The sequence below is a fragment of the Chamaea fasciata genome, unplaced genomic scaffold (assembly GCF_029207755.1).
Source record: "Chamaea fasciata isolate MVZ Bird 193981 ecotype frontalis unplaced genomic scaffold, bChaFas1.0.hap1 SCAF_20, whole genome shotgun sequence".
In the NCBI taxonomy this organism is placed as follows: Eukaryota; Metazoa; Chordata; class Aves; order Passeriformes; family Sylviidae; genus Chamaea; species Chamaea fasciata.
The window spans coordinates 7830408-7857951 of record NW_027094105.1 but is presented as its reverse complement, the minus strand read 5'-3'; the positions used below and the strand labels follow the sequence as shown (position 1 = coordinate 7857951).

Here is a 27544-nt window from a genome sequence, read left to right as displayed (position 1 = left end):
ATGCGAGAGCGCATTACCCAATACAAACCGCGGTTAAAAAAAAAATACAAACAAAAAACCCCACACACATTAAAAAAAAAAGAGGGCGAGAGCGGTTGTGATTTCCAGCCCGGCCTCCCGCAGCACGCGTGGGTCCCACTCGCGTTTCCAGCCGCACTTTTCCAGGCTCTGCTCGTCCCCTCGGCAGGCGCGACGCGGGCGGACGGGGGAAGCCGGGATTTTCCCCGGCCATGTCTGCCCGGGGGACACCCGCCCGCCGCCACCTCCGGCCGGCTCCGTGCGGCGGCTGCCCCGTCCCCGAGCCCCGCCGGGCGCTTCCCCCGCCGGGGACACGGCGTTGGGCCGCCCCGCTGCCCGCTGACCGGGGCATCACCCCTGCCGTTCCCGTCCCCTGCCCGCCGCTCCGGGGAGGGCGCGGGGGGCCGGGGGGGACCCGCGGCCTTCTGGGATTTGTAGTTCGGCCTGAGGCCGCCGCTTCTGGCCCGGCCCGGCCCCGGACTACGGTGCCCACATGGCTTTGCGCCCCGGCGCATGAGCGCTCGGGCGCTGTAGCGCATCTATTATACTGCCTTGCCGAGGATAAAAAGAAGAGCAACTGGAGGGACTGTAAGGCAAACGTTGCTGGAGCTGCCGGGGCAAAGTAATCTATTTAATCTTTCCCTTTATTTGTTAGATGCTTGGGTGTGCATTGCTAGCACTGGGCCATGGTTTCTGGAGGGAGGGGGGGCCGGGGAAGAAGGGGGAGGAAAGCAAAACCCACTTGGGAAAGGCCAATGCTGATTTTTTTTTTTTTTAAATTTTTTTTTCCCCTCCTCTCTTCCTCTGCTCCTTCTTGTTGCGAGAGCCCCGCGTCGCTCCCCTCGGCCCCGCAAGCCTTTGTGCGCCGCCACAATTGTAACAAAGCGCGGCGGGGCTGGCTGCAGCCTGGCCATTGATTTCCTCCCGGCCCCGCCGCTCCTGCCCACCCTTTTCTTCTTCTGCCGCTTCTTCTCCATCTTCTGCTCCCCCTCCCCTTCTCGCCGAGCGCCCGAAGACGCCCCGGCCGGGCGCAGCCGCGGCCCCGCCGAGCCCCGCGCCCCAACGCAGGACGGGCTTTTCTTTCTCTTCTCTTTTTTTTTTTTTTTTTTTTTTTTTTTTTTTTTTTTTTTTTGGTTTGGTTTTTCTTCTTCTTCCCCCTCTCTCTCTCTCTCTCTCTCTCGCTCGCTTTTCCCTCGCTCGCTCTCTGTGCCCGCCATCTTTTGAAGGGGAAAATTAGGGGCGAGAGGAAAAGGAGGGCTGCAGGCAGGCGCTCTTGAAAACAAGGAAAAAAGAAAGAGGGGGAAAAAAAAAAAAAAAGGGAGGGAAGAGGAGAGAAAAAAAAAAAATAAGAAGAGAGAATTTAAAAAATAGCGCGGAGGCAAAGGGAAGGGGGGACTAGGCAGGCTCCAGCCCCCGGTGCGCGGGTCCCCGGCCCCGCTGTTGTCTCGGGCGCGGAGCGGAGCCCGGCCCCAGCCCTGGGCCAGCGCCCGCCCGCTCCGGCCATTTCCCCGGCCCCGCCGCTGGCTTGGGAGCTGGAAAAAGGTCTGAACAGGCAGCGGATGATGGGCTGGAAAGTGCGCGTTTCGCGTGTTGTCCGCGTCCGCATGCATTTATTTGTGTGTGTGTGTGTGTGTGTACCCAGCTGCTCCGCTCGTGTAAATATCCGGTGTTTACCAAAACTTTTGCAAATAAATGGAAACCCGAGGGTTCGCTGCCTAAACTTGATATGTTTTCTAGGTGTAAAAAGAAACGCAGATCGCAGATTTATATATAGAAGCGTCGCGCTATAAATAATGCTGCCGATAATAAAATGTAAAACTTCAAAACTCAGCCGTCCTTCTCCTCCGTTTATACTTCTTGTTTGGGTTTGGCAACCTCCCTGGGCGCTGGGGAGAGAGCATTATTTGTAGTCTGCTTGGTTTCACTTTCAAACAAAGCTGTAGTGTTCAGGTCGCGGGTCTGTGTGCGTCTGTACGTGGCTGGGTCTCGCAGGGTGTTAGTTCCGAACGTGTTTTCCTCCGCAATTGACTTTTGACAATGTGGAGAAGGCGTTCTGTCAGGTTCGGGGTAAATGTTCTGTGACAGTTCCAGAGTGTGGATATTCCTTTCGGTTGGTTTCTTCAGGAGCCAAAAGTTACTAAAATAAACTGGTTTGGCTGAGCAAATGTGATGGCTTCGCTAATATTTCAAACTTTTATATGTAGGTTTGGGGATATTATTTTTTTTTTTAACATCTTAAGTTCCCTGACACTGGTAAATAATAGGTTAGGAGCTGACATAATTAGCAAAGCACACCTGCTGTTCCTTGCTGGGAATAGAGAAGCACGTTTTTAATATGCTTGTTAATATTTTTAATGTGTACAGGGTGAGTGTACTGGGGGGGGGGGGTGTCTGTATGAAACTGGAAGTTTAGTTTCAAAGCTGAAACTGTTGTCTTTAATTCACACAGTGCTAAGCCAAGGTATTAGAGGGGACTTGGTGACTGCCATATGTGCTGCAGGATCTGGGTGACAAGTGCAGATTAAATATGCATCGATCAAAACAAACAAGAAGTCCCCAAAGCAGTTTGGTTGCTTTACAAGCAGAAAAAGCCACGATCTGTATTGCTTACAACTCCCTAACTGCTCGAGTGTTCTGTGAATGCAGGTCCTGCCTCCTGATCTGCAGATCACGGCGCTGGCAGACTGCTGGGTGTCTCATTTTTTTTTTTTTTTTTTTTTTTTTAAGCACAGAAGTTTGGGGAGTTTGTAATAATACCCTGAGAGGCTCCTGCTGAAACAGAGTAACTCCAGACCTCAAAGCCTTCCTTTTTGGAAAGAAGAAATGCTAAGATTGTGTATTTCTTTCTCTTTAGTCTGCACTGGATAAAAATACTCACTCATGCTTATTTAGTGTTTTGAGACAATGTTTAATAAAAGGGTTGGGCAGGGGGTAACAGTCTTATACAGTGTTCAGCATAAGCTTGATTGCAATATTGTCTCTTCAGTGCTGAGACGGTAGCTGTTGCAGCGAAAGCCTTTTTACTTGTACTGACCTATGCAGGCAGAGTTTAAATTAAGAAAGAATGCACGTGCAATGTGAAGTGTCTGAGGATTGTTTTCAAAGCTGACTCTGGAGCGTTGTGTTATCTGCAAATAAAAACTAGGCTTCTGGAAATAAAACTGGTGTCATTTAAGCATTGAAGTGCTTACAAAAACTTCAGTTCTTGTCATTTAAAAAGTATTTAGAGGAAAAAGCATGTTGAAGTCTGAGTTCCAGCTCAGTTAAGTGTGCTGGGCAGCCTTGCCCTTGCACTATCTGTCTTTAAAGAAGGCTGATTTTGTTATTAGTCAGTGTCTGCAAGTGCAAGTGTTTGTGGGCTTGTGTCTCTGCACTGCTGTGTACAACGACTTAAATGACAGTTCTTAATAATCTTGCAGAAGGCCTCTTTGCTGAGTTAAGAACTGTGTGTTTAAAGCTCATCTCTTAGGAGGGAGTGAGTCTACTGGGGGTGTTTGGTACCCTCAAACCTCACTTGCAGGCCAGGGCTCCAGCCTGCCTGGCCTGGGGGTCTCTCTCTCCCTGTGAGGCTGAAGGCAGCGCTGGGCTGGGGCTTCCCAGAGTTTTCCCAGGCACGTCCTGGTGCACGTTCTGAATGATGCTGTTTAATATTTACCATTTCCCTTCGAGGGGAGGCACTTGTGCAGTGGGGTGTGGGTTTCCAGCCAAGCCCTGCTGCACTCCTAGAATCTCACTCCTCCTCCGGGGAGTAATCTGGGAGCCTGATCGCTCTTGTTGACAGCACAAACAACTCAGGAGTCAAATCCCTCTCCTCGGCAGCAGCTGAGTGATGTACTGAGGTCTCATATTTCAAAGGCTTAATTACTTTTACAAAATATATTACTCTGTCTACTTTGGTAAGCTATCAGGTGCTTTCTGCGCAGGCAGAGCTACACTTTGCTAAATAAATGAACAAAGAGCGTTTTGCATCTCAGCGTTGTTGATTGTTCCTCTTTAATCCTGGTTGCTCCTTCTTTGCTAATTTGCAAAATTCATTAATCCTCAGTGGGTTTCCCAATCATTACCATGAGCCATATGTTTTGTTTGGTTGTACGTGGTGTCGGTTTTCTTGGGTTTTGTTTTGTTTTGTTTTATTTCAATTTGCCACGTTATTCTTTAGTAAGAGCCCGGGAGCCCGTTGTAAGCAGTGGAGTTCTGGGAGTTGGGAGGGAGCCATTGTGTGCTGTGCTGCTCACTGAGCTGTCAGGACATTTTGGAAGGATCTGTGCATCTCCAACTTTTCATTCCGCGGGTTCTTACTGCGACATCAGGGTTGTTTTGTCAATCATTAGTGCTTGTTGGAGGTGAAAAACCTTCTGTGGCACACAAACTTTTTAACCCACTTGTCGCTAAAACCGGTGTTGGAAGGATGTAAATCCTTGTGGAGAGCAGTGCAGAAACTCTGTAATGTGCTGTGTTTTCTAGTAGTCCTTTTCCCTTCTTCTTGATAAGATACTGACTGAAGAAACTGCTCACTTCTATTTTGGGTTCCTTTTGCACCTTTCCAGGCCTTGGTCTCTTTTCAGCAGGTGTAATATTTGGAAGTGTTTCAGCAGCATGGATAACCTGGTTGGTGGAGTTTTTTTCCTTCTTTCCTGGGAGCAGGGCTTTCTTCTCTCCACCAGCGTAGCAACAGGTGTAGCAAAGACAATTTGAGGTGAAATTTCTGTGCTTGAGGGACCAATCTGGAACAGATTTCCCTGTCTGCACTGATCCCATTCACTGTCAAACTTTGAGATTTAGACTTGGATGTGATTGGCATCAGTCTGCTTTGGGAATGATCCTGTTTGCTCCCGCCTTTCCTTTAAAAAGAGAAAAGCAGAGACAGGAAAGGATTGTTGTTCTACTCTTGAAGTTTATCTTGGAGAACTTTCCTGACACAGGTGCTCTGACATCCGTGCAGAGCATGCCCTGGCACAGATGTGCGGGCTGAGATGTTCTTCATTGTGACTGACTCTCCTGTTGTAACCAAAGCCTACCTGTATTAAAGAAAATGCACGTTTCTCCTTCTGGTACTTTGTCTTTTCAAGTGCTCAGTTCCTCCTTGTGTAACATCACAGAGGGTGCCTGGTTGGCGATCCCCCTTTCTCAAAACCCATCGATATGGCCGTGCTGAGATAAATCTCTTTTCTCAAACTGCCCTGGTCCATTGGTTTGGCTATAAGCAAGTGCGGAGTTTGCAGTCCAGAGCTTTTTGCCGGGAGGGGCTGTGGGATGTAGCTGCCTTTTTGCTTACCAAGGCTGCTTTAGGAACAGTGTTGTGCTGTGAGCTGTAGTGAAAGTGATAAACTGAGCCCACGTGTTGAAGAATTGTCTGTGTTTAGTGGAGAATGTTGTTCCTTCCTGGAAAGCATCGCTTTCTGCTGTTCCTTCCTGGAAAGCACTAGCTTTTTGCAGCTTTTCTGTTGCTGCTACGATCCTGCTCAGGATCTGTGAAATAATGTTGAGGTGCAACTCTTCAATGAAGAGAGAGGGAATGTTCCTCCGAGTTTCCCCGGGAGTAAGCACTTGCCTGAGTGGGAGTATTGTGGATCAGCCAGTGTGCTGAAATTGCGTTCATTCCCTGGGCAGGAACGAGCCACATGGGAATCAACTGGGATGCTTGTGTCCACACTGTCATGGTCGTGTTTCCTTGCACTTGAGCTTCATCCCTATGCAGGAGCTCTGAGCAGCTTAGGGCTCGTGTGCTCTAAGCCGTGGGTGCTCTCAGCAGGGGCTGTGCTCCTCCTGGCAGGAGCCTGTCCTCCTGTCCATCTGTCCTCCGCGCTGTTCCCTGGGGGTCTGAGGCAGCAGGGAGCACCTTCCCCCTTTTTCCTGAATCAGCAGCCTCTGCTCCCTGAGTAGGGATGGGCAAGAGACTTTAAGATCCGAATTTTTCTCTTTCTCGCAGGCCATTTGGGGATTTAAATTCAAACTCAGAAAACTGCTTTGATGCTCTCTGAGGGAGCGACAGCAGCTTAACTACCACAGTCTGTTCACACCTCAGCTGACCTGGAACTTCCTTGCATAGCTGAGCAGGTTTATGGATCTACCCAGCCTTGGCAAAATCACTTTTCATCGGAAGTAGCAGCCCCCATTGAGCCTTTTGTACTTGTGTGGCTGTGTTTGCTTTAAGTTAACACGCGGAGTTATTCCGGGACAATGTGCTTGTTCAAACACAGGGCACTTCAATTGCTTTGGGGGCAGATAAAGGCAAGCTGGTGGGAGTGTGCACAGGGGATGAGTGGTGGTCTTAAATGGGAGGGTGGCTGGTGTAACAAGTGCTTGCTCTGCCTGCAGAGCTGCAATAATTCCCTTGGTGTGTGGGGGCTCTTACTCTGCCCCATTACCAGGTCTAACGTTACTGTGGCTCAGCTAACGAGCAGTATATTTATGTCAGGGTAATTCAATCCCTTTAATTTCATCCTTCGTCCCCTTAAACTGGCTTGATTGTCGTGTATTGATTTTAGGTGGACTTTGCATGGGAAAGGTGCAGTGCTGTAGTTGTAAACCCAGAGCGTGATTTAAACCAGTGGCAGCTCATCCATTTTTACTACACTTGTAATGCTCTTTTTGTCCTGAAGTGAAGCAGTTCTTTTTCAAAATAGTAACTTTAATCATTTAAATACGTGAAAACAAATTTAAAAGTTAAGTAGGAGAAAATGTTGGAGCACAAGAAGTGTGCAGGGGTGGTTGTTGATGAAGACATTTTCTCTAATGAATCACTTTGGTTCTGCTCTGTACAGTGAAAGGCTTCAAACAAGTTAACAGATGGATCTGGGTCTGTTTATTAGAAGTCTGTCGATGTTTGCATGGAGCTGCCCCTAAGGAGAACATCTGTAGCTCTTGTAAATCATATTAATAATGCTGATATATGGCCTTGCAGGACTGGTGGTGTAAGGGAAAATTGCAGTGTAGATTCTTAGCTCCACAGAGCAGGAAACAACCCTTTAAATAGGTAATACAGAGGAATTAAGTGCTATTTGCAAGGGCTCTGTATTTTATACTTTGCTCAGAGTGCTTTCTGTACTAAGTTTCGTAAAGAGGAGGTGATCTTCCTGTTTCTGTAGCCTCTTAAACTCAGCTGGAGGTGGAATTTGACTCTGTTTAAACCCCCTCCCTAACAGGTGTCACTAAGGAGCTTTTGGGTGTCGGGGTTTATCTTTTAGAAACGTTTTTAAAGAGTGCTGCAGTGTGGGCAAAGGGATAAAGCAGGTGGCAGATTTAGCTTTGCACTTTCTTCCACCGACAAGGAGCATTATACCTAGTCAAGAAGTTGTTTCCAGAAACCCCAGTGATGGTATTTGAACCCCCTGTAAAGACAGGTTCCTTTGTGCTCTTGCTTCATTTTTTCCCCCCCTTTCTTTAAAATTTGGTGCAACCATAACACTGAGAAGGAGTTAATCTATATATGTGTGGGAAAAGGCTAACGACTTTAATTGCAGATGGCAGTGGAAATATTGATATCCCCATTTTCCAAGGCGAGGGGATAAGCAGCCTGCAGCCTGGCGTGTCAGAACTGTCAGCAGGCTGGCTTGTAGTGGGAGTTTTGTAATTCCGTGCAGGTACAGGAGATGCTCTGCCCAGCAGGGAAGTAGTTGAGCTCTTGTGGCTTTTTCTTTTCCTTTTTTTTTTTAGACTTTTCTTCAAAAAGCTTTCTGTCCAATAATCTCTCCTTTTTGGAAATCAAAGTGCAGAAAAAAGAAACAATCATGGCAAAACCTGTTGTGGAAAGGCTCTGTGGCATTCATTCACTGTATGCTGAATCAAATGGAGCGAGTTTGTGGCTTTTCCTTACGCTGTAAAAGTACACAGAGCAGCATATGCTGATTAAAAAGAGGAAGGGCTGACTTTTTCAGGACTCAGATGTTTTACTGTGCAGATCACATCCTTTAAAAAGCACAAAACGAGGGTGTAGACGTACAATAATCCCATTAGGAGTTCTGGACCCTGCGTGGGTGTTGCCACGTTCTGTTTTACTGTATGTACCTAAATGCTGCTGCTGTGCATGAATTGGCTGAAACTTGGGACAGGGCCAGAGTGTGTGTGTGTGTGGGGGGGGTTTGTTCTTATTTCAGTTAGTTTGGTTGGTTTTTAATAATTTAACTGAAATGCGGTGTGTTGACCTGAAATTGGCAAAACCGTTTGCTGGAGTCACAGGATGAGTGGTCAGGAACGTCACTGCTGGAGGAGTTGTGCTTTGGAGAAGGGAGGCTGTAAAGGAAAAGGAGAAATGTGGGAAATCAGGAGGCAGAGCCTTGAAGGAGATGGGTTATGCTGCCTTAGCCTGTAGTTCGGAAAGTAGTCTGTGTGTGATCCAGCATTTAACAGCAGCCTGTGGTCAATCGCATTTTCAAACTGCATGACACAGGGGGCTTCTACTTCTGTCTCCTCACTCTACTCATCCCTCCTTTCTTTTCCTGACTTTCTCTGCATTTTACTTTCTCTCAGAGGGTGTAGGATGGCTGCCTATTTCCTCTTGCAGTTTATCTGCTCAGTAGCATCTATATCTGTTTCTATCCACCAATTTTGTTTCCTGAAGGAAAACAAGCAGAAGCAGCCCCAGGCTGACTTCTGCTGATGCCACTGAGTATCAGGTTAAGACTATTCAGCATTATCATCCAGTTCTGAAATGATTAACAGCCCCAGCCTGCTGCTTGTCACTGGGATGGTGTGTCCAGGATGGACCTGTTGCTCCTGCACTTTTAGCTGGGTGGTTTCTTCTTAACAGCTCTCAGCAAGTGAGATTTTTGTCTTTTGTTCCATGCGCTGTGGCAGCTCCATTTTCTGATGGCTGGGCAAGCAGGAATTGAGATTTACTGCCACTGAGATCTGTTGCAAGCGAGTTCAGGCTGAAGGAACATCAGCTTGTCACAGTTTGTTTCCCACTTTGAGAGTAGTTGGTGATGCTGACATGAAGGATGCTTAGAAAGGGTGACAGTGGTTCAAACCCAGGCAAGGAAATGGATTTATAGTTCTGTTTGTTCTTGAAGTATGGATTTGAATGCAAAACCAGAGGTGAGTAGAAGTGGAAGAGTAGATCGTGTCCCTCTGTGAAGCTTAAAGTGATGGTAATTCCAGAAACACAGAGAGGTGGAATAACAAAGAAGGCATCCAGCAGACAGCATTTGTGCCAGCTCTGAGTTTGCAGAATTGGCCAGCCTGCAGAAGTTGTGACTGAGCCTGTGGAGTCTTTTGCTGTGCCCATCAGCAAGCCTTGAATTTGGGGTCACCAAAATGTTTTCCACTCCTTGGCCAACTTTCCTGTAAAGATAGAGATATCTCCTGTTGATTAGGTTGCAATTTCTCTTTGTGCTGTTTTAGGAAGAGAACAGGATCCCCATGCTCCTGCACTGCTGGTGCAGTGGGATTTCTTTTGCTGGGATCCTGTTCTGCTGCAGGCAGAGGATGCTTCTCCAGGGCTGGGGGGCACTGAGTCCCTCAGCTCTCCCAGCTGTTGTCACTGAGACAGCGGCAGCACCCACATGTCTGATCACTCTGACAAGAGTCTCCAGCCCCAGATACGCAGCACTGAACCTCCCTTGTCATTTCACCTCTCTCTAACAGACAGCTGGAAAAGGAATTGACTCAGGTAGAGAAACCACAAAGTGCGCAGAGCTTGAGTTTGTTCCTGCCTGTGCTTAAATCTTCCTTAGAAAGAGGTTTATCTTGATTGACCAATTAGTTGTATCTTGCAGGTGATAAGTCTGCAAAACCCTCTGTGGTGAGGCGCTGAGCCACGGAGACCTTGCAGCTTAGTGAGAGAGGGGAAAGCTGCTGAGCACTTTGCAGGGTCAGGCTTGAAGTGGTTCCTGAACCCCACAGGCCTGGCTGCTGGCTGTGTTGTGGTTTGCACTGTACTTGCAGTGTGCCCTCAGCCACGTTCCTGCCTCCCGGAGCTCTCCTGCCCTCTGTCCTGCTCCTGACATGTCGAGAGCATGGATGGAACGTGGCCTTGTGCCAGCACCTTCCCAGGGCTTCCTTTTAGCCTGATGTCCCAAGCTGCAGGGCTGCTGCTGCACGGGGGCTTTTGGGGGCTGCAGTCGCCCCTACGAGTGCTAGGAGTTGCCAAATAATAAGAAATAAGAAAGAAAATCTGCTCTAGGCAGGATCTTTTCCTTGTACATTTTGGCTGGCTGGTTCCTCCTTGGCTCTGCCCCGCGTGAGGTGTTGTGGGTTCAGCCCCGTGGGTCACAGAAGGTAATTCCACTGCATCTCCACCTTTCCCCTCTGGGGAAAGAGGGCACGAGCAGAGTCTGCCCAGACATGTGGTTATCCCAAACGCTTCACTTGCTGTGCCAAATCTCTCTTATGTAAACCCCAACAGTTTTGTTTTTTTTCCATTGCCATAAAGGTGTAATTTTTGTGTCTTGTGAGAGGCACAACCACCAGCATTTTCCTGTTAAGCACCTACCCATTCCCATCCTGTTGATTTGGATGTGCAAGCCAACAGCTGCTCCAAGTGCTTTGGAACCTGTTCATACATCTTATTTATTACAGCTAAGCATTTGTTAACTTTTTCATGATAGGCCACCCAGTTAATTTGCTGAAGTACCTCCTGGTGCCTTTTTGCAAGTGCAGTTCAGCTTATCTGAGTCCAGACCTCACTGCAGTCAGGTCTCAAAGCTGCCTGAGCTCCTTCAGTCAGGAATCCAACACAGAGTGAGCTCTGTAACCAACCACTTTTCCTTCCTCCTGTAGCCTTTCTAACAAAACTCTGTAACTCAGGAGCTTGCACAAAACCAGCATAGTCTGAGTTGAAATTTGCCTCTGTGCTTTCAGGGGACAACAAAAAGCGATGTCCAGAGGTCATTCTGTCCTCCCCAGTGCAAAGAAAGGTCAGCCATGCCTAATTCTTTACTGACCTTGCTCTCTTAAAACTTCTCAAAACCAAATTCAAAGCTATGAAAATGAACTTGCTTTAGTGTTAAACAGAGACCTGTGCAAAGGGACCTTGGTCTCTGTTCCCTGTGCTTGGAACTGCAGCCTGTAAAAATCAGTTGAGTCCCATCTGATTTGTGTGTGACATGCAGCCAAATTCCTGCCCAGATTTTATCAGAAGGTGCTTCCTGTGGCATTAGTGACTTGGGCAAGAGAAATACTCTGGCCTCATTATCAGAGAGTCCATCACTTTATTTGAGGTGCCTAACAATGTTTATAAGTCTGCAGTGCTTTTATCAAAGCAGCTTTTGGGTACCCCTGGGTTTGAAGGCGTCTCATCAGAGATCTTACAGCAGCATGATTTGCAAGGGGCAGAGTAGGCATCAAAACTGAAGACCCTTGAAATCACCAGTTACTCCTGGCTGATCCCTACCCACTGGTTAGGAACCCACAGGCTCCTTACTGAGGAAACACCTGCTCCTATAATAGCCAAGGAGAGACCGAGGGTGGGAAAGCCATCTGCATAATCTGATGAGCATTAAATCAACCAAGTCAAAAGCCAAGGAACTGACTTAATCTGCCGTGATCTTTTCCCCTCCCTCATGCAGAGGTGAGCTCAGGACACAGTTGCATCTCCTGGTCTCAGGATGTTATTAGGGCGGCGCTCAAAATAATATGCGTGAAAAGCAAATCTGTGATGTGTGGAATTAATGATTTGGGAGGCAGCAAGGACGGCCGAATGGACTTTGAGAGTGCTGCAGTGTGCCACAGGGGCACCGCAAGCCAAATTCCCAGCTCCTGCAGGGAAGCCAAGTGTAAATCCCAGCGTCTTGAGGGGGTGGCATATTGTGTGCAGTGTGTCTGTCTGCCAGGGCAGGGTGGGATGATAAAGCAACTGTCCTCAAGTCTAGCTCTCAAATTGCACATCCCTTGAGTTTGAAGACACCATCCCTGCTGGCGTGTTAGTAGGTACTGAAAGCTGCCTGTAGTTCAGTTCCTGTGTGGGGCTGGGGAGGGGAGACAAAGGAAGAGGGAAAGGAGGCATCCGTAAGTTTTATTTCCTTTTATTTCCTTTTTATTTCTTTTTTTTTCTGAGGAGACTGGAGGAGTGCTGGTGTAACCCTTTCTACAGCCACAGAATGAAACGGGTACAGCCCTCCTTAATAACCTTACCTGAGTTTGTATCGAGGTTTAGTAGTGGTAAACCTCTCCTGCAGAGAAAGTCAGGGCAAGACGACCAAGGCTGGGCTGCTTCTCTGACACGGGCAGTAGCACATGGGTGGCAAATCTGACCAAACTTCCAACTGTTGGGAAAAAAGAGGCTGAGAATCTGCTTTGGAGGCTGCAAGGAGCCGATGTGGGGAGGCAATGCTTGGAGGACACTGCTCTGACTGCCCTGCTGGCAAATTTTGGGTCTGGCTGCTGACTGGAGGGGCTCTGGTCAAGTCACCTCACCGTGGTGTAAAGTGTGAGTTGTGAGCAGCAGCCCTCTGAGGAAGGAGCAGGGTCTTTGTGTGTGCACAGTGTGAAGTGCCAAGGGACCTTGGTCTCTGCCCAGCCTCCGAGCGCTACCGTAATGTAAATAAAAACGTGCGGATAACAACGAGGTCAAGGAACATCTCTCAAACTCGATAATTCTCCCTGATGGGAAGATTTATGTGTCTTTTTCTGGCCGGGGCTGGAATTGTGCCAGATTTTGATCAGTTGTCCAAGTAACCACGCAGAAACGCTGTACCAAGGGAAGGGGTGAAAACCCAAGGAGCTGTTGGACTGCCGGGCTGACATGAAGCTCGCTGTAAGTTTGCAATCGAAACAAACCCCATCGGGTCCTGCCCGGGAGCAAGGCATCCGTTAAATGTTGGGCAGTGCCAAAGGAAGTGGCAGAGCCGTTGGCTGGAGCAGCAGGAGTGCTGGCACGCTGCACGCTTCATGGGGCTTCAGAGCTGCTTTTAAAATAGCCCCCACCGCTGCAGACAGGAAAAATGTTATCCTGCCAGTGCGGGCAATTATTTACATGTTTTCTCCATGGCAGTTGTCTTTCCACCGACTGACCCTGTGCGAGAGAGTCAATGGAAGAAAAGGGGTTTTTTCAAAGAAAAAATCCATCCAACCTAGCTGGGTTTTTTGATGCCTGGTTTGCCACACTGAGGTTGCAACCTAGCAAAAAAAAAAAAAACAAACCCAAAAAAACCCACTTAAACTCCAGGTCTTAAAATCTCCTTTCTTTGAGGTTTTGGGTTTTGTTTTTAATTACTGTCTCAGACTGAATAAGGTGGAGAAGCAGTGTTCAGTCATTGCGTATGACAGCACTTTAGGGTGGATTTCAAACTTGGAATATCAAAACTACTTGTGCAGACAGAGAAATCAAGAACAGCTCCTGCTACTTCAGCATTATAGGCCTGAGGAACAGGATAAGTAGTGATTTAAAAATTAAAATTGAAGAAGTTATTACTGCAGGGCTAAAAGAAGTCTCACCTTAGCCCCTCACTGGAAGGTGCACGATGTCTGGTTTTGCTCCAGGCTTTTACAGTACCTTGTACAGTGATGTCCTGGGTCACTGTCCCTAATAGTTCAAATATTTATTGATACCAGGGCAGTTTCAGTAGGTGCTGGGATGCTTAGACAAGAGCTGTGTAGTTCAATTCTACCTGTAGTTGTGGGACAATTTTTAGGAGCTTATTTTTTGCCTGTGTGTCTACTAAAGTATCCTCTTGGATGATTTGTGTGGTAATTTGGGGTGTCAGATGGTCAGGACTCTCACTTCCCTCACTTAATAAATGATGTTTCACATGGAGTAGATTTCTCAGGCATTAATTTATCTTTAATGCCTTTTGGACATTTTCAAAGCGTTTTTACCCTCATCTTCCAGACTCCTCATAGTCCTGCTTTTTACATTCTTAAAATTGAAACCATTTTGAGTATTAAGGAATGGCTGTAGAAGCAAATTCATAGTTTTAAAAATTGCAAAGTGATCCAGTATCAAAGCAGCTTCCCCAGCAGATGGTGAGGAAGCTGCTGGACCAGGGGCTGAAGGTGCAGTGAAGCACAGGCACATTAAAGCTTTATTTCTGGCAGGACAGTAACTTCCAGTGCTGCCAGATAGTCCAGGTAGCTATTTCTGTCTTCTGCAGGATCCAGCAGTGCTGCTGGGAGGTTTGGAGCCACTTCTGGGTGTAAAAACCAGCATGGAAGTTAACAGAGGAGCAGGGAACTGACCAAGTTGGCTGGCATGGTTCTGCCCCTCCTTGTTTTGGTGATGTTCTTAATTAAAATCCTTTCTGAGCTGTGTCACTGATGACTGTTCCGTGCTTTTATGTGGACTGTACGAGCCTTGTTTAAGCTTGAGGATCAAAATGGCCCCGTGGAGAGGCCGTGCCTGTCCCAGGGAGTTTTCTCTGCTGGGTGGGGACAGAAAGGAACTCTCACTATCTCCATGGCACAGAGGAGGAGCTGTGGGGTGAAGATACTGAAAGCCTTGGCTGAGGTCAGGGAGAAAAAGTCTGAGAGAGGCAGGAGCTATGGATCTGTGGTTTGTTCAATTACAGTTCTGGGGTTTATTACAAATTAATTAAAAATCCTTATCAATTTGGAGTTTGAGAGGTGGGACATCAGGAAATCCAAATGAAAAGAGAATCATATTTAGCCTCAGGTTATTTAAAGGGAAGACTAAAGTTACACTGCATACTTTCAAACTTGTGACCCAAATGCTCTCTAGCAGTAGGAATTGCTCTCTGTGGGTGTTTTATTTCCCCTCAATCCTTGCACTGGATTCAGTTTGTTAATCAAGAGGACAGCAAACAAAATGCTTCAGTGGTGGTCACCAGGGGCCTGCAGCCAGCGTTGCATTCTCTGGGATGATGGATGTTGCTCAGAAACCTGAATCTGTGCAGGGAGCTCCCCAGAAGGAGGCTGAGTGAAACTTCCTAATTATCTTTTTTTTTGGTTGTTTTTAATTCTTTGTCTGTTTACCCCCCTCGATCTGAAGATTGAATTTTGCAATATTTCTGCTGCTGCTTTGACTTGCTGGAACACTGGGAGAAAACGCTTCCCCCAGTCTCTTCCAACCCTGAAATCCCAAGTAACATTCTAGTTACGAAATTCCTTGTCCAGAGGATGCCAGCATCCCTTTCGGCTGCTTGGTGATCACCCTGCCTGTCACCAGCTGCATGATCAAATGAGGGACCAGTCCTTTTGGAACTGAGCTGGGCTCCTGAGTTTTCAAAAACAGGGACCAGAAGCCTGATTCTGGAGCTGTACTTAAACCTGTGGCACAAGAGAGTCCTCCTGGCATTTTTCTCCATCCTTGGAATATAGTGGGTATTGTGGACAAATGGTGGCAGCATCAGAACTGGACTTGTCTTGTTTCCTGCACAAATAATCACATGTATTCACACGGGGGTTTGGTTTGGGTTTGCAGCAGTTCCCTCCCTCTCTGCTGCAGATCTGTTTGTTTGTACACAGCTATTTTGGTAAAATTTCCCCAAGTTAGGTGTGTGTTTACTTTTTGCCTTCATCTAATCAGCAGCTCACAGGGCAAGTTGATGTTCTATATTTAGTCCAGATATTCAGTAGAGATGATTAGGGCTGTATTAAAGCTGAGGTTTTTGAGTTTTTCCTAGGATGTCTCCTTGCTTTTTTCCTTCCAGTGTTTCTGCATCTTCTGTCACTGCTCACGTTTCTCTGTTCAACCAAGAAGTGTATGTCAGAGTATTTGTACGGCTTTCTAAACGTATTTGAAATAATTTGCCTCTAGAAAGTGAGTGTGGTCTGTTTGCCATGAGAAGAGTAGCTGCAGTCCTGATGTGAGCTGAAATATCCAATGTTTATGGAAGATGACATAGCAAAGCTGTTTACCATATGCTACACAAGGCACAGTGATAGTGGGCTATTTTTACCTCTGCAGTTTGCAGAGGGAAAACCAGAGTACAATAATGCAATTTATGTATTCTCCTCTCTTTCAAATGTGCCTTTGAGAGAGAACATGACAGCACTGTCTGAGCCAGGTCATGGGATATCAGTATAACACCAGTTATTATCTGAGCCTGGATCTCTTAACTTTGGTACAAAACTGGGGTCAAAAGCAGTCAGGTGCACGCAGTAAGAGGCATAATAAGACATTTATGAGATTCAGAGTGCAGATCACTTCGGGTTGGGCTGTTTCTGGGGACACCTTTCACTCACAGCAGTTCACAGCATCTCCCTGTGCCCCTTCTTTCATTTCCCTGGATTGAGGTCCTGTGGCAGCTGTCGTCTGCTCTTCCTGACAGGATTTCAGACTGTCCATTGCACCAGAGCCCAGTGAGCTGACCCAGTGCCAGGCAGCACGGCTCTAGAGACAATGCAGTTCAGTTTACATGGAGCTGGAAGCTATGGATTTAGCAGCTTGCATCAGTGCATTCATGGGAGTCTGCATTACATCCTAACTGTATTCCCTGACCGGATTCTTAGGTTGCCCCGAGTGTTTTCTTGACATGAAGGTGCTCTCTGAGCCAGCTAAAGCAAGGACTAGTCTCATGAAGCTTGCTGTGTCTCTGCAGGCTTTAAATTTGCTGTTCTACTGTCTCTTGAGTCTTGAACTGTGCCCATCTCCAAGATAAACTGTGTTCCAGGAACAAAATCAAGGGGGTAAAGAGCCTGAGTTTAAATGTTGTCCACAGCAGAAGCATCTCAACCTGCCCGCTCCAAAACTCTGTGTTTACACCCTGCCCTCTCTCTCTCTCTAGTTTGCTCTAGGTTGTATGGTTGCACCCTGGAAATGGGATGTCAGTCCCATTCAGGGAGCATAAAGGAAGAGAGGAAACCTCCCCGTTGCTGCTGCAGTGACAGCGAGTGAGAGCCCGAGCAGGAAGATGTCGACGGTCACGTCAGCCATCCAGGCTCCTCAGGGCCCCGTGAATCCGCCCCCTCCAGAGGTGACTAATCCCAACAAACCTGGCAGGAAGACCAACCAGCTGCAGTACATGCAGAATGTCGTGGTGAAGACCTTGTGGAAGCATCAGTTTGCTTGGCCTTTCTACCAGCCCGTTGATGCAATTAAACTCAATTTGCCGGTACGTACCTGTCGTCTTCTCAGCTCTGGAAAGTTTTGTGTTGGTCAGATGAGGTTTTGGGATTGTTTAGAGTGGAAATATCAGTGCCTGGGATGGTGTTGGGCTCAGCACTTCATGTGCATTAAGAGAGGTTTTGGTGCTCTAATACAGAACAAGAAGATGGCACTGCACAGCCCTGCAGCATCCCCAGGCTAATCACAGCCTCTGCAGTGCTCCAGACCAGCCCAGGGAGAAACTGGGTTAACAGGTGGGAACCTTTTAAAGGCCAAAATGCACTTAAAATTAGAGACTGAAGCTTTGAGCACAGTTTTAGCCAGCCCTGATAAACTTCTGTGAGTGCCAGAGGCAACCTTTTGAAAAGAGAGGCAGAAATGCTGATTCCCAGACTGGGGGTTATGCATTTTGGAGTCAGGTTTGTAATAATGGTAAGACTAAAAAAAAAATACAAATCAGAAAATAAATGAATGTATATTTACATTTACAATTTCCACAAAATTTGAGGGGGTGTTTTTTAGGGAGGGGGTGTGTGTGAGGAGAAAGCAGGGGTTAGAGGGAGATGTGAACAAAACCGAATCAGGAGATGTAACATCTGCCCCGTTTTTCCAACAGGATTATCACAAAATAATAAAAAACCCCATGGACATGGGGACGATCAAGAAGCGCCTGGAGCACAACTATTACTGGAGCGCCAGTGAATGTATGCAGGATTTCAACACCATGTTTACAAACTGTTACATTTATAACAAGGTAAAAAAAGACCAGAAAAGCCTTTAGAAAACACCCACCTACCCCTGTTACTGTGCAGGTTTTGAACGGGGCCGGCTCTGGGCCCTCCTTGCAAGGATTTGAAATGCCACTAATTGCAACCATGTTACTTGAAATGCACAAAGCTGTCTTTGTGCTGCCTCTTTCTTCCCCCAGACTAGTTACAATGGCAAATATGCCTTTTAATTATAGGTACATTTCTCTTCTGGGGTTATGCAGCAAGTTTTTACTACTTTTATTTTTCAGTTAGGGGTTTTCTGGGATGAGCTGCACTTAATGCAGTGCTCTGCAGGTGTTTTGAGGTGCTTAAATGCTGTGTGTTAGACTGTCTGGCACTAAATAGCATCTGTTAGCAGCAGAAAGGAGTTCAAGAATCATAGATCTGTCCTTGGACTCTGTCTCCATAAATATGTTCATACTTACACACACTTAGATTGTTTATTATTATTATTTTGGGTTTGGCTTGTTTGCTGTTTTGTTAGGCTGTTAAAATTCTTTGTGTTCTGTTTTCTCCAGTCGTTTGTCATCATAGACCCAGACCAGAGAACAGCTGAAACAAACAAATTAATTAGTTTGAGCCAGAGAATGTGTGTTTAGCCTCTTCCCTTGGACCTGCTGGCAGGCAGGGAAGGACAGCTCATCCGTTCCAGTTTGCTGCTTCCACACTGCTGCACAGGATACTGGTTTATCAGGCTCCTACTGAAGTCCTGATAATTCTCTGGATGCAGCACACTTAGGGGCTGTAATTACTGCATGCTAGAGCAGAACAGAAGAGCAGGAGAGTGGCGAGCAAGGAGGGAGAAGAGCTAATCTGTTTATTGTCAGCGTTTGAATACCATAATTTATTTGAAGGGCATCAGTGTTTTCTAAGCCTGATCTCCAACCTCGCCGCTTCAGATATGTGAATGACACAACAAAGGCTCACATTCTTCTTTGTGCAGCCCACAGATGACATTGTCCTCATGGCCCAAGCCCTGGAGAAGATATTTCTGCAGAAGGTTGCCCAGATGCCTCAGGAGGAGGTGGAATTGCTACCCCCAGTTCCTAAAGGCAAAGGTCGCAAGCCCTCAGCGGGCACACAGAGCGCAGGTACGGCTCCATCCAGGGAATGCTGGGAGCTGTTCCCAAAGCCTGACTCTCCCTCCAGGCTGCTGGGCTTTGTAGGTGGTGAAGAGGCTGGGAAGGGAGAGTGTGGTCTCGCAGTTGAAGCCGTGGGGAGGGAGGTGTGAGATGTCTGGGTGATGCTCACTCGGGGTTTCAGGGCTCGTCTGTCTCAAGGCTGCCCTGCATTTGTCACGCCAGTCTGGCCATCTGTGACTTGCCCATCCAGGCAGCACTTCAGTGAGGGAGGGCAATGCTGTTCCTTCTCTAAGCAAAAAAGAAACCAAGGCAGGAAAAAACAAGGTGGTCAGAAATGCCAGTCTGCTGCCTGTGCCAGACCATGGCATGGGAAGTCTTCACAGATTTGGGTTTACACAGCCCACCCTGTGCCCTGGCAAAAATCAGAAATCTGCACACAGCAGAGACTTGGAGTCAAATTTTGCTAATTCCCTAAACCCTGTATATTTTTCTTTTGCACACATGGTTACAACATCATAAAATTAAAGGATTTATTAAGCCATTGCAAAAGGCTGTGTGGATCATTGCATGTCAGTGGAAACTAAATTTGGTTCAGCTCACCTAGAATTGATTTTAAATGGATTTAGGACTAAAATGTCCAAGCATGGTAAAACTATTCATAAAGGGCCTTGTGTGGGCTGAGTTAAATGATTGCAGTTTTGGTTTTTTTTCCCTCTAAACAAGGTCTAATTGTTGCTCTGGGAAAGTCAATTATTCCTCTGTTTTCCCACGTTTCAGGTGCTAAATGGAGCTATAAGTCTATCCAAGCTCAGAGAAATTAATGATGATGTATCTTTTCAACATCCTTTGATAAAACATAGATGGAGGACTGCTGCTTTGGTTATTAGGTAGTAGGTTGGTCCCCGTTAATGTTACACCACTAGGCAGCTTTTTAGGAGTGCAGGTGTAGCATCAGAGGCATTGAGGCCATCAGGTGGCTTTAAGCTGTACTGAGAATCATAAAATACGAAGTTGGAAGGGACCCACAGGAATCACTGAGCCCAGCTCCTGTGCCTGCACAGGCCAACCCCAAGAATCCCACCCCGTGCACTTGTGGCAAATCTGAAGTGCTTTGGGTGCTCAGGTGGCTTAGGGCAGTGGTTGTTGCCATTTGCATGGTATGAACACCTCCCACTGTTCCATCTCCTGCTCTTTTGCTGAGCTCAGTGCAGCTCTGGGAGCATCCCAGGGGCGAAGACTGTCCCAGAGCAACACACACACACACTCCATGTGAAAAAGCCGGAATTATTTATTTTGCTTGCGGCTGACCTCTGCCCGCGGTGTAAGGACTTAGATCAGAGATTCCTCACCTTTGTTGTGCCCTGGGTGTAACAGCACCGAGCAGAGGGAGAGGGAGCAAGCCAAGCCCAGCAGCACCAGTTTGCTCCCAGTGCGCTCCCAGTAACCAGCAGCGCCTCTTGTTCCAAAGGAGCTCAGCAAGCCGTGGCCGTGTCTTCCGTGTCCCCGCCGGCCCCGTTCCAGAACGTCCCTCCAGCCGTGTCTCAGACGCCCGTCATCGCTGCCACCCCCGTGCCAACCATCACCGCCAATGTCCCTCCTGTCGCTGCCCCTGCCGCCGCCGCGCCGCCCCCGCCCGCCGCTCCGATCATGCCCGTGGTGCCTCCCACGCCGCCGGTCGTCAAGGTAAACCCGGGCAGCTCCTGTGCCAGGGACCAGGCTGCTGAGCGGGGCTGCACGCTGCCTGCCCTCTCTGCGTTCCTGTTTTCATCCTTGGGTGTTGAGTTGGGGAGGGTTGGGGGCAATTCTGCCGGTTTTCACACCGAAGTGATGTCACCTGTGCTTGCTCCAGCTCAGTTCCAGCCTTTCCTTCCACAGCCCTCCACTGTGCTGCTGCTCTAGGGCTCTTGGAATTCTGTATTTTACACCAAATAGCTCCAAGCATCTTTTCCCTCTCTGACTGAGCTCCTGATTTTTTACTGGGGTTGTTCCTTTAAGCTTTGCAGCTCAAAGCATCTCTTCCCTCTCTGACTGAGTTCCTGATTTTTTACTGGGGCTGTTCCTTTAAGGTTTGCAGGCTCCAGCATTAGGAATGATCCTCTCTCTGCTTTCAACCAGTTCAAGACAAGCCTGTCACTCCAGTTGGAGGAGACTGATGTTGCCTGCAGGTTTTGGGTGCATTAGTTCTGTCTTCCCTACTGAGTAATCTTTTGGGAGTTGTCACTGGTGTTTTGCTATTTATTATGTTAATTTATGGGTAAATGAAGACATTACCTAAATAATTGAAATTTTCTTAGCAGGCTGTGTATTGCTTTAAAAATGATGAAAGCGTAGCTCAGAGAAAGCTGGGTGTCTTTTTATCTAAACTGTGGAATTAACTGCAACAGCTTTGGTTGTGAGGTTACTTGGACCAGCAAAGGCATAGAATTCTTTTGCTTTTTAACCCAATAGTTTGGGAATTGCTAGAGAAATTGTAAGTCAGATCTTGCAGCTAAGCTGTCCTCCTCAGACACCTATCTCATATTTCAGTTTCTCTCCAAATAACTTGCTTCTGAAAATCAATTTCATTTTTAAAACTCGAGGATGAACTCAGAAGTGAGCTTGCCAAATACACACTGCAAAATTAATTCTGCTTAGGATTTACTTAAGATTTCCCTTAGATTTCTCTAAGGAACTTTTTCCTCCCTATCTCCCTCTCCAGAGAAATAAATCCTTCAGCACAAGACAGCTGACTGGGCAGTCACAGCTTGAATTTATGTGAGAGGGTTTGTTTGCTTAAGGCAAAATCTACCTTAGCACACCTACTAAATACAGGGGAGCGAGGGCTCCTGGGTCTTTGGTGAATAATATGCTTTGGTTCAGAACTTATAGCCTGATCCTGTCACTGGGGACTCAGACCTGTGGTTAAGTTACTGACACTTGAGGGCACCCTCCTTTCCCCTGGCAAACACAAGGTAAGAGTCCTGGCTTCCATCTCAGGGAAACATCACATTTTGCAGCATGGTTGGGCTTGGGTTGGAGCCCTGCAAATTGTTGGTTGCTGTGGCTCAGGTGACGTGCTCTGTTACAGCCGTGGTGTGTTGGAGTCACAAATCCCATTAATCCCAGCGAAATAACTGGGGTTTTTTTCTGCCAGAGGACTGGCCTAACTAAGGGTGAGCAGTGCTAGGGTGTCACCCTGACCTTTTTCAGCCTTCTGATGTTTGCATTTTTTGGAGTGCAGTTTCTCACAGACTTTATGTAAACAAAAGTAATGTTTTGTAAAACTGTTCTTCCTGTTTACTTTCCTCTGTGGAGGAGAGACAGTTGATGGACTCCTCATTTGACCAGTGGGGTCGGGGAGGTGGCAACCTCATCCTCCAGTCCCTGGTCATTGTCCAGAATCTATATAAATCGAGGTCAAGTGTCGCACTTTGGGGCACGAAAGAACGAAACAGGCAGCAGGAAGGTCAGCAGGAAAGTTTTGTTTTTAATTTTCTGACTCCATCTTATATACAGTTCCTTCAGAAGGCAAAAGAATAGCTACATAGGTTGCCACCTTTTTGACCTCATTGGTGAAGATCACCATCAATCATATTTCTCCTCCCAGAGGAGAAATACATAAACAAAAAGATAAATTCTAAAAAATCTACATAGGGTTTTTTTGAAGCTGCATGAGAACAAAATGCTGAAAAGCAGGCGAAGTTAGGGCAACAATCAAGAAACAAACTTCCCTCTCTTTTTTGCTCTGACAACTCCACGTGTCCGTCCGGCGACACGGGGGTTTCCGCTGGGTGTGCACTCACGGAGCCTGTCCCTGTGCCGTTCCAGAAAAAGGGAGTGAAGCGGAAAGCAGACACCACCACCCCCACCACCTCTGCCATCACTGCCAGCAGGAGCGAGTCCCCCACGCCGCTGTCGGACCCCAAGCAGGCCAAGATCATCGCGCGCAGGGAGAGCGGCGGCCGGCCCATCAAACCACCAAAGAAGGACCTGGAGGACGGAGAGGTGCCTCAGCACGCGGGGAAGAAGGGCAAACTCTCCGAGCACCTCAAGTACTGTGACAGCATCCTCAAGGAGATGCTCTCCAAGAAGCACGCAGCCTATGCGTGGCCCTTTTACAAGCCCGTGGATGCAGAGGCCTTGGAGTTACATGACTATCACGATATTATCAAACACCCCATGGATCTCAGTACTGTGAAAGTACGTCCTCATTTACCCCACCTCTTTTTATTGCAGGGCATCCCTCTGGTTGCAGAGGATTGGTTCCTTTGTGGGAGGGGGCAGGGGAAAGGGTGGAAACTGAATTTGTTTGGGTACCAGCTGGATATTTTTATATTTTGTTTCCTTTCCCTCTCCCTTTTTTTTTGCCATAACCTGGGGCAGCTTCTTTTTTCCTGCCCTGCGAAGCAGATGATGTACACAAAGCAGAGTACAATGGCATCCTCTCCTCTTTGTGGCCAGTCCAGGTATTTAACTGGTGTTCTTAGGGTTGTGTTGCACTCTGTGAAGAGGAGGTGCTTTATTTCGTAGGATTCAATTGATGGTATCCCATTTCCAGAAGCTGCAGCCTACCTGCTTGGTGGTGGCAGATAGGCTTACACTGAGCAATTCCAGCTGGGATGTGATGGTACTCAGGGAGATGTGTGGCGGTTTTGTGGTTCACGCTTGGCTTCTCAAGGGTTTAGCTTAGCATGGTCCAGTATTTTTGTTTTTCCCAGTGGGTTTGGAGGTTTGCTGAATCCCTCCATGAAGCAAAGTCGTGTCTTTGTAGTTCCCATCTTCTTGTGAGCCAGGCACTGGATTCTGGGTTGATGGAGGGGAGACTTCGATGTGCAGGAGTTGAAGATGTTGTTGCTGGCTTTCACTGGCATTGCCAGAAGGGTTTTACTGCCAGCTGAGCCAGTGCCTGGGGTTGTCTGAATGCCCAAGTGACAAAAGGGCAGCTGTGGTTGTGATTCCTGTCATATTCCTTGGCAGATCCTGTGGGCTGGGAGCAGCATGTCACACTTTGATGTGCCATGCATCCATCCTATGGATGAATCCATCCATCCTAGGGATGCTCTGGGTCTCCAGGGACACCTGCAGCCTGCTGGTTGAAGCCCCAGGTGATTTCAGGAAGATTAGAGATGGACAGAGTGAAATCCTCACCCTCTCAAACTGGTATTTCCACGTGTGCTTAGGTGATTTCTTACTGCAAGAGATCCTTGTGCTGTGTTCTGAAAAATCTAGGTGCAAAGCTGTCATTTCTTGAGTTGGTGACTTCTTCATGATAAAGTATCTTTAAGGTCCTGACTTCATTCTTTAAAATTGTGCAGCTCTGCCTCTTTCTGGCAAGTGCAGGTGGTATCCTCCCTCTGCACCTGGCTAGTGTAGGGTAGGAAATTGGAGACAGGTTGATGGCAAACCCAGCGGAGTCTTTTACACCTAAAGACTCCCGGTTTCTCGTTCCACATGGTAGTATTTTTCTTAATAAAGATGTTTGAAGTGCTGTCTGGTATTGTTTTTTTATGGAGTGTTTTATTGTCATTGCTCTTGGCCCGTAGATCATGGTGTGACTTCTCGGAGATGCAGCTCGTAGCACATTCACTGCACAGAACAGAAACCTGCCATATGCCGGCAGTGTCATTTTCCAGTGTCAGGGACTTCCTCTGTGGCTCTGAAAGGTTTTTAGATTTAACTCTGCCCAAGTGACAATGGCTGTGATAAAGCAGCACAACTAAAGGCCTCCAAACTAACCTGGGAGGAATTATGTTAGAAAGTAAAACACAAGCATTGCTGCAGCTGTAACACATCTTGTCTCTTTGCTTCTGTGGCTGTGTTAGGTTTGATTTTCCTCAGAGAATGTCCTTTGTGTCCAGGATCTATTTTTTTTCCCTGGCAGAGGTGTCTCCAGGAGGATTTGGAGGTGGTTTTCTCTGTGTGTGGTGGAGGAGGCAGGTTGGCTGTTGTGACTGTGCCAGGGGCAGGTGAGATGGAGGCGCTGTGGCTGAGCTTGTTGCAGGCAGGAGCAGAGGGATGTGCTGGAATTTTGTGCTGGAGCCTGGACTGAGAATGGGAGCAGCTGAAGGGACGGGATCTGTGAGCTCATCTCTACCTCAGTTCTCGTTATCACTGAGAAGGAAAGAGCAGAACTGCTTGGAGTAGGAAAGGATGGAAGTGTGAGGAGAGAGAGGCAGCAGCTCTAATTCCCTGTGAGGAGTGGGATGCTCTGAGGCTGGAGCTGCTGCTGCCCTGGCCCCAGGCAGGCAGGGACCACTTGCAGAACATCCCTGACCCCCTCTGTGGAGCTGGGGGACCTGGAGCACCTATTTTTCTGCTCCATCCTCTAACACGGATATCTCTGCCTTCGGTTTACTCAGTGGTGAACAAGCAACAAGCCTGGCTGTGCAAGAGGATTTCCACAAGGTGTTTACTTTTGGAGTAAAGCATTTCCTCCAGGGATGTAACTCTGCTCACCCCTTATTTTTCCTGCAGTGAACTGCTGTGGTTTCAGAGCAGCTGAGTTCAGGGTCTTAAAAGTGAGGAGACATTCTTTGTGTCCTCTGAGGGCAGGACAAGGCTTACCTTAGAGCAAGGGACACGTTAGACACGAGGAGACAAATTTATGAACAGTAAAGATGATGAAACGATTGATTGAGGGGAAAAATGAGATTGCTGTGGGACAGAGGATGGGTGAGCTGGCCTGCCTGCACCTCTGCCAGCTTTGCCTGACTCCTGATTTCCAGTTGTAAATGTAATCACTTTTTTTTTTCTTTTTCTTTTTTTTTTTTTTTTAAGCAGCTGGATATCTCCAAGCATATTTATAACAAGATATTCCAGCCTACCGATTTAAAGTGCTTTTCTTTCTTTTGTTAAGCTTATTATTCTTTATAAGAAAACAAAACAAAAATCCATAGGTTGAAACTGTGGGGCTGGAAAACTGTTGAGTTTGGATGAAAAGCAAAGCCTCAGACACTGGAATGTATTTCACAGGCAGTAATCAGGCCCTGAGTATGCCAGACAAATATAAAAAGGCCTTTCATGCAGTAAGATGTATTTTAAAATAAACGGGCCCTTTGGTTTGAACATATGTTTTGCTTTGGAATCGGCCTGAGAGGCTTTTCAGACAGGAGCACCACAAACCTATTTCCCTTTCTGCCTTTGTGCTGTGGCTTCCAGGCTGTCTCCTGGTTTATTCACCAGGAAAATGAGGTCTCCTGACAAAAGTTTGACAGATGTCTGGCTGCAGCCCAGCAGGGAGCACGGCTGCAGGGATGTCACCACCCTGCATCGGCTCCCTCAGAAGCCGAATCCCTGGAGGTGAAATTCTGCCCTTTTCACAACGAAAACAGCTCCAGGAGTCACTGCAGTGTTTCAAGACTGTGTAGAAGGTCTGTCACAGCTGTGAAGTTTCTGTAGTTCTGTGAAAAAGGGGATTTTTGCTTGTGTTAGGGGTGGGTGACAGACCCTGAGCATCCCTGATTGCTGTTGGGATGGGGGATGTCTGTCCCCATCGTGTCCCCAGCCTGTCTGCCAGTCAACCCTTCCCTTCTCTGGGCATACAGGTGCCCGAGACATACAAAAGGGAAGCCTGTAAGCACTTGGCAAACAGAGAATTTCTTTAAACCCAGGTCTTTTAAATGCAAATGAAACTTGGTGTTAGCTTCTGGTTCCTTTCAGCAGGAGTAATTGGAGCTAAGGTTTTATACACGCTAGTAATATATGCATCAAATCAATTAAGTGCTAGGAATGCTATAAACTGCTCTCTAAACCCAAGTCGTTGAGTCCCAAACAGCAAGAGGAATGGCTGGAAGTGAGAGCTGAAAAATGAGAGAAAGGAACAAGGTACAAATATTTGACATTTATCCTCGCTGCTCTAGGAAATAACATTATGAGTAGGTTCATAAGGGGTGAGGTCTGTATCCATGTCTGTCCGTTGGGCTTTGAAATGAAGAGTGGGAGTTGTAGTTTAACTGTAAATGCCTATTTTGCTGTAGGAATTGCAGAGCAAACCTCCTGCCCTCTGTTAGCAGGAAGTCAGTTGGATTTTCATGATCTTTTCTGCCCTTTCTGATTTACAAGGCAAATACATCCAAGGGTATGTAGAAATGCACACTTCAGGTACTCGTGTAATTGTAACTTGCTTGTTGACTCTTGCCCTTTCCATCCACGATCCTTGTTTCTATTTGCTCCTGATCCATTTTTCTAAATTATTTTTCTGATGGTTTTTAAATGTTTTCTGGTAGAATGTGGACCCTGAGAGATTTGTACTCTACTACATAGAAAACAAGGCCAATTTAGAATCTTAGTATTTAAACTGATATGAAATATCAACTTCTTTGGTTGCCTGGTGTTTGTTTGCTTGTTTTATAAAGCAGAAACTGAAAGTTGTTTAGGAACCAATAACCCGGGTCAAATTTCCATTCTTAGATGGGGTTTTTGAGGCTGTTCTGAGGTTCTCATGTCCTCCACGCAGTTGCTACAAATGCTTTTTGCTTATGGCTTTTTTTTTTTTCTTCTTTCCCCTTTCCCTTTGGCTTGTTTATTTGCAGAAGAAAATGGACAGTCGGGAATACCAGGATGCACAAGGTTTTGCAGCAGATATTCGGTTAATGTTCTCTAATTGTTACAAGTACAATCCTCCAGACCACGAGGTGGTGGCCATGGCCAGGAAGCTCCAGGTAAAGGTGTTGGCACACATCTTCCAGAGTGTTTTTAGTTCAGGAACAAGGTGAGATCCAGGTGTGAGTCTGCTCTTGGCACCAACAAGGGAG

At 47.1% G+C, this 27544-nt stretch overlaps 1 protein-coding gene across 2 annotated transcripts in view; it reads left to right on the top strand.

Annotated features, from left to right (window-relative positions):
* The first annotated feature begins 546 nt into the window (after positions 1–546).
* BRD3 (bromodomain containing 3) overlaps positions 547–27544 on the top strand; it is a 36196-nt gene continuing 9198 nt past the window's right edge. For both annotated transcript variants that reach the window (XM_066201520.1, XM_066201521.1), the window contains exons 1-7: positions 547–640; positions 16641–16967; positions 17577–17714; positions 18674–18821; positions 20281–20495; positions 22620–22991; positions 27323–27451. In XM_066201520.1, coding sequence (XP_066057617.1) covers positions 16767–16967; positions 17577–17714; positions 18674–18821; positions 20281–20495; positions 22620–22991; positions 27323–27451 — 1203 coding nt within the window. In that variant the 5' untranslated portion in view covers positions 547–640; positions 16641–16766. The remainder of the gene's footprint in view (positions 641–16640; positions 16968–17576; positions 17715–18673; positions 18822–20280; positions 20496–22619; positions 22992–27322; positions 27452–27544) is intronic.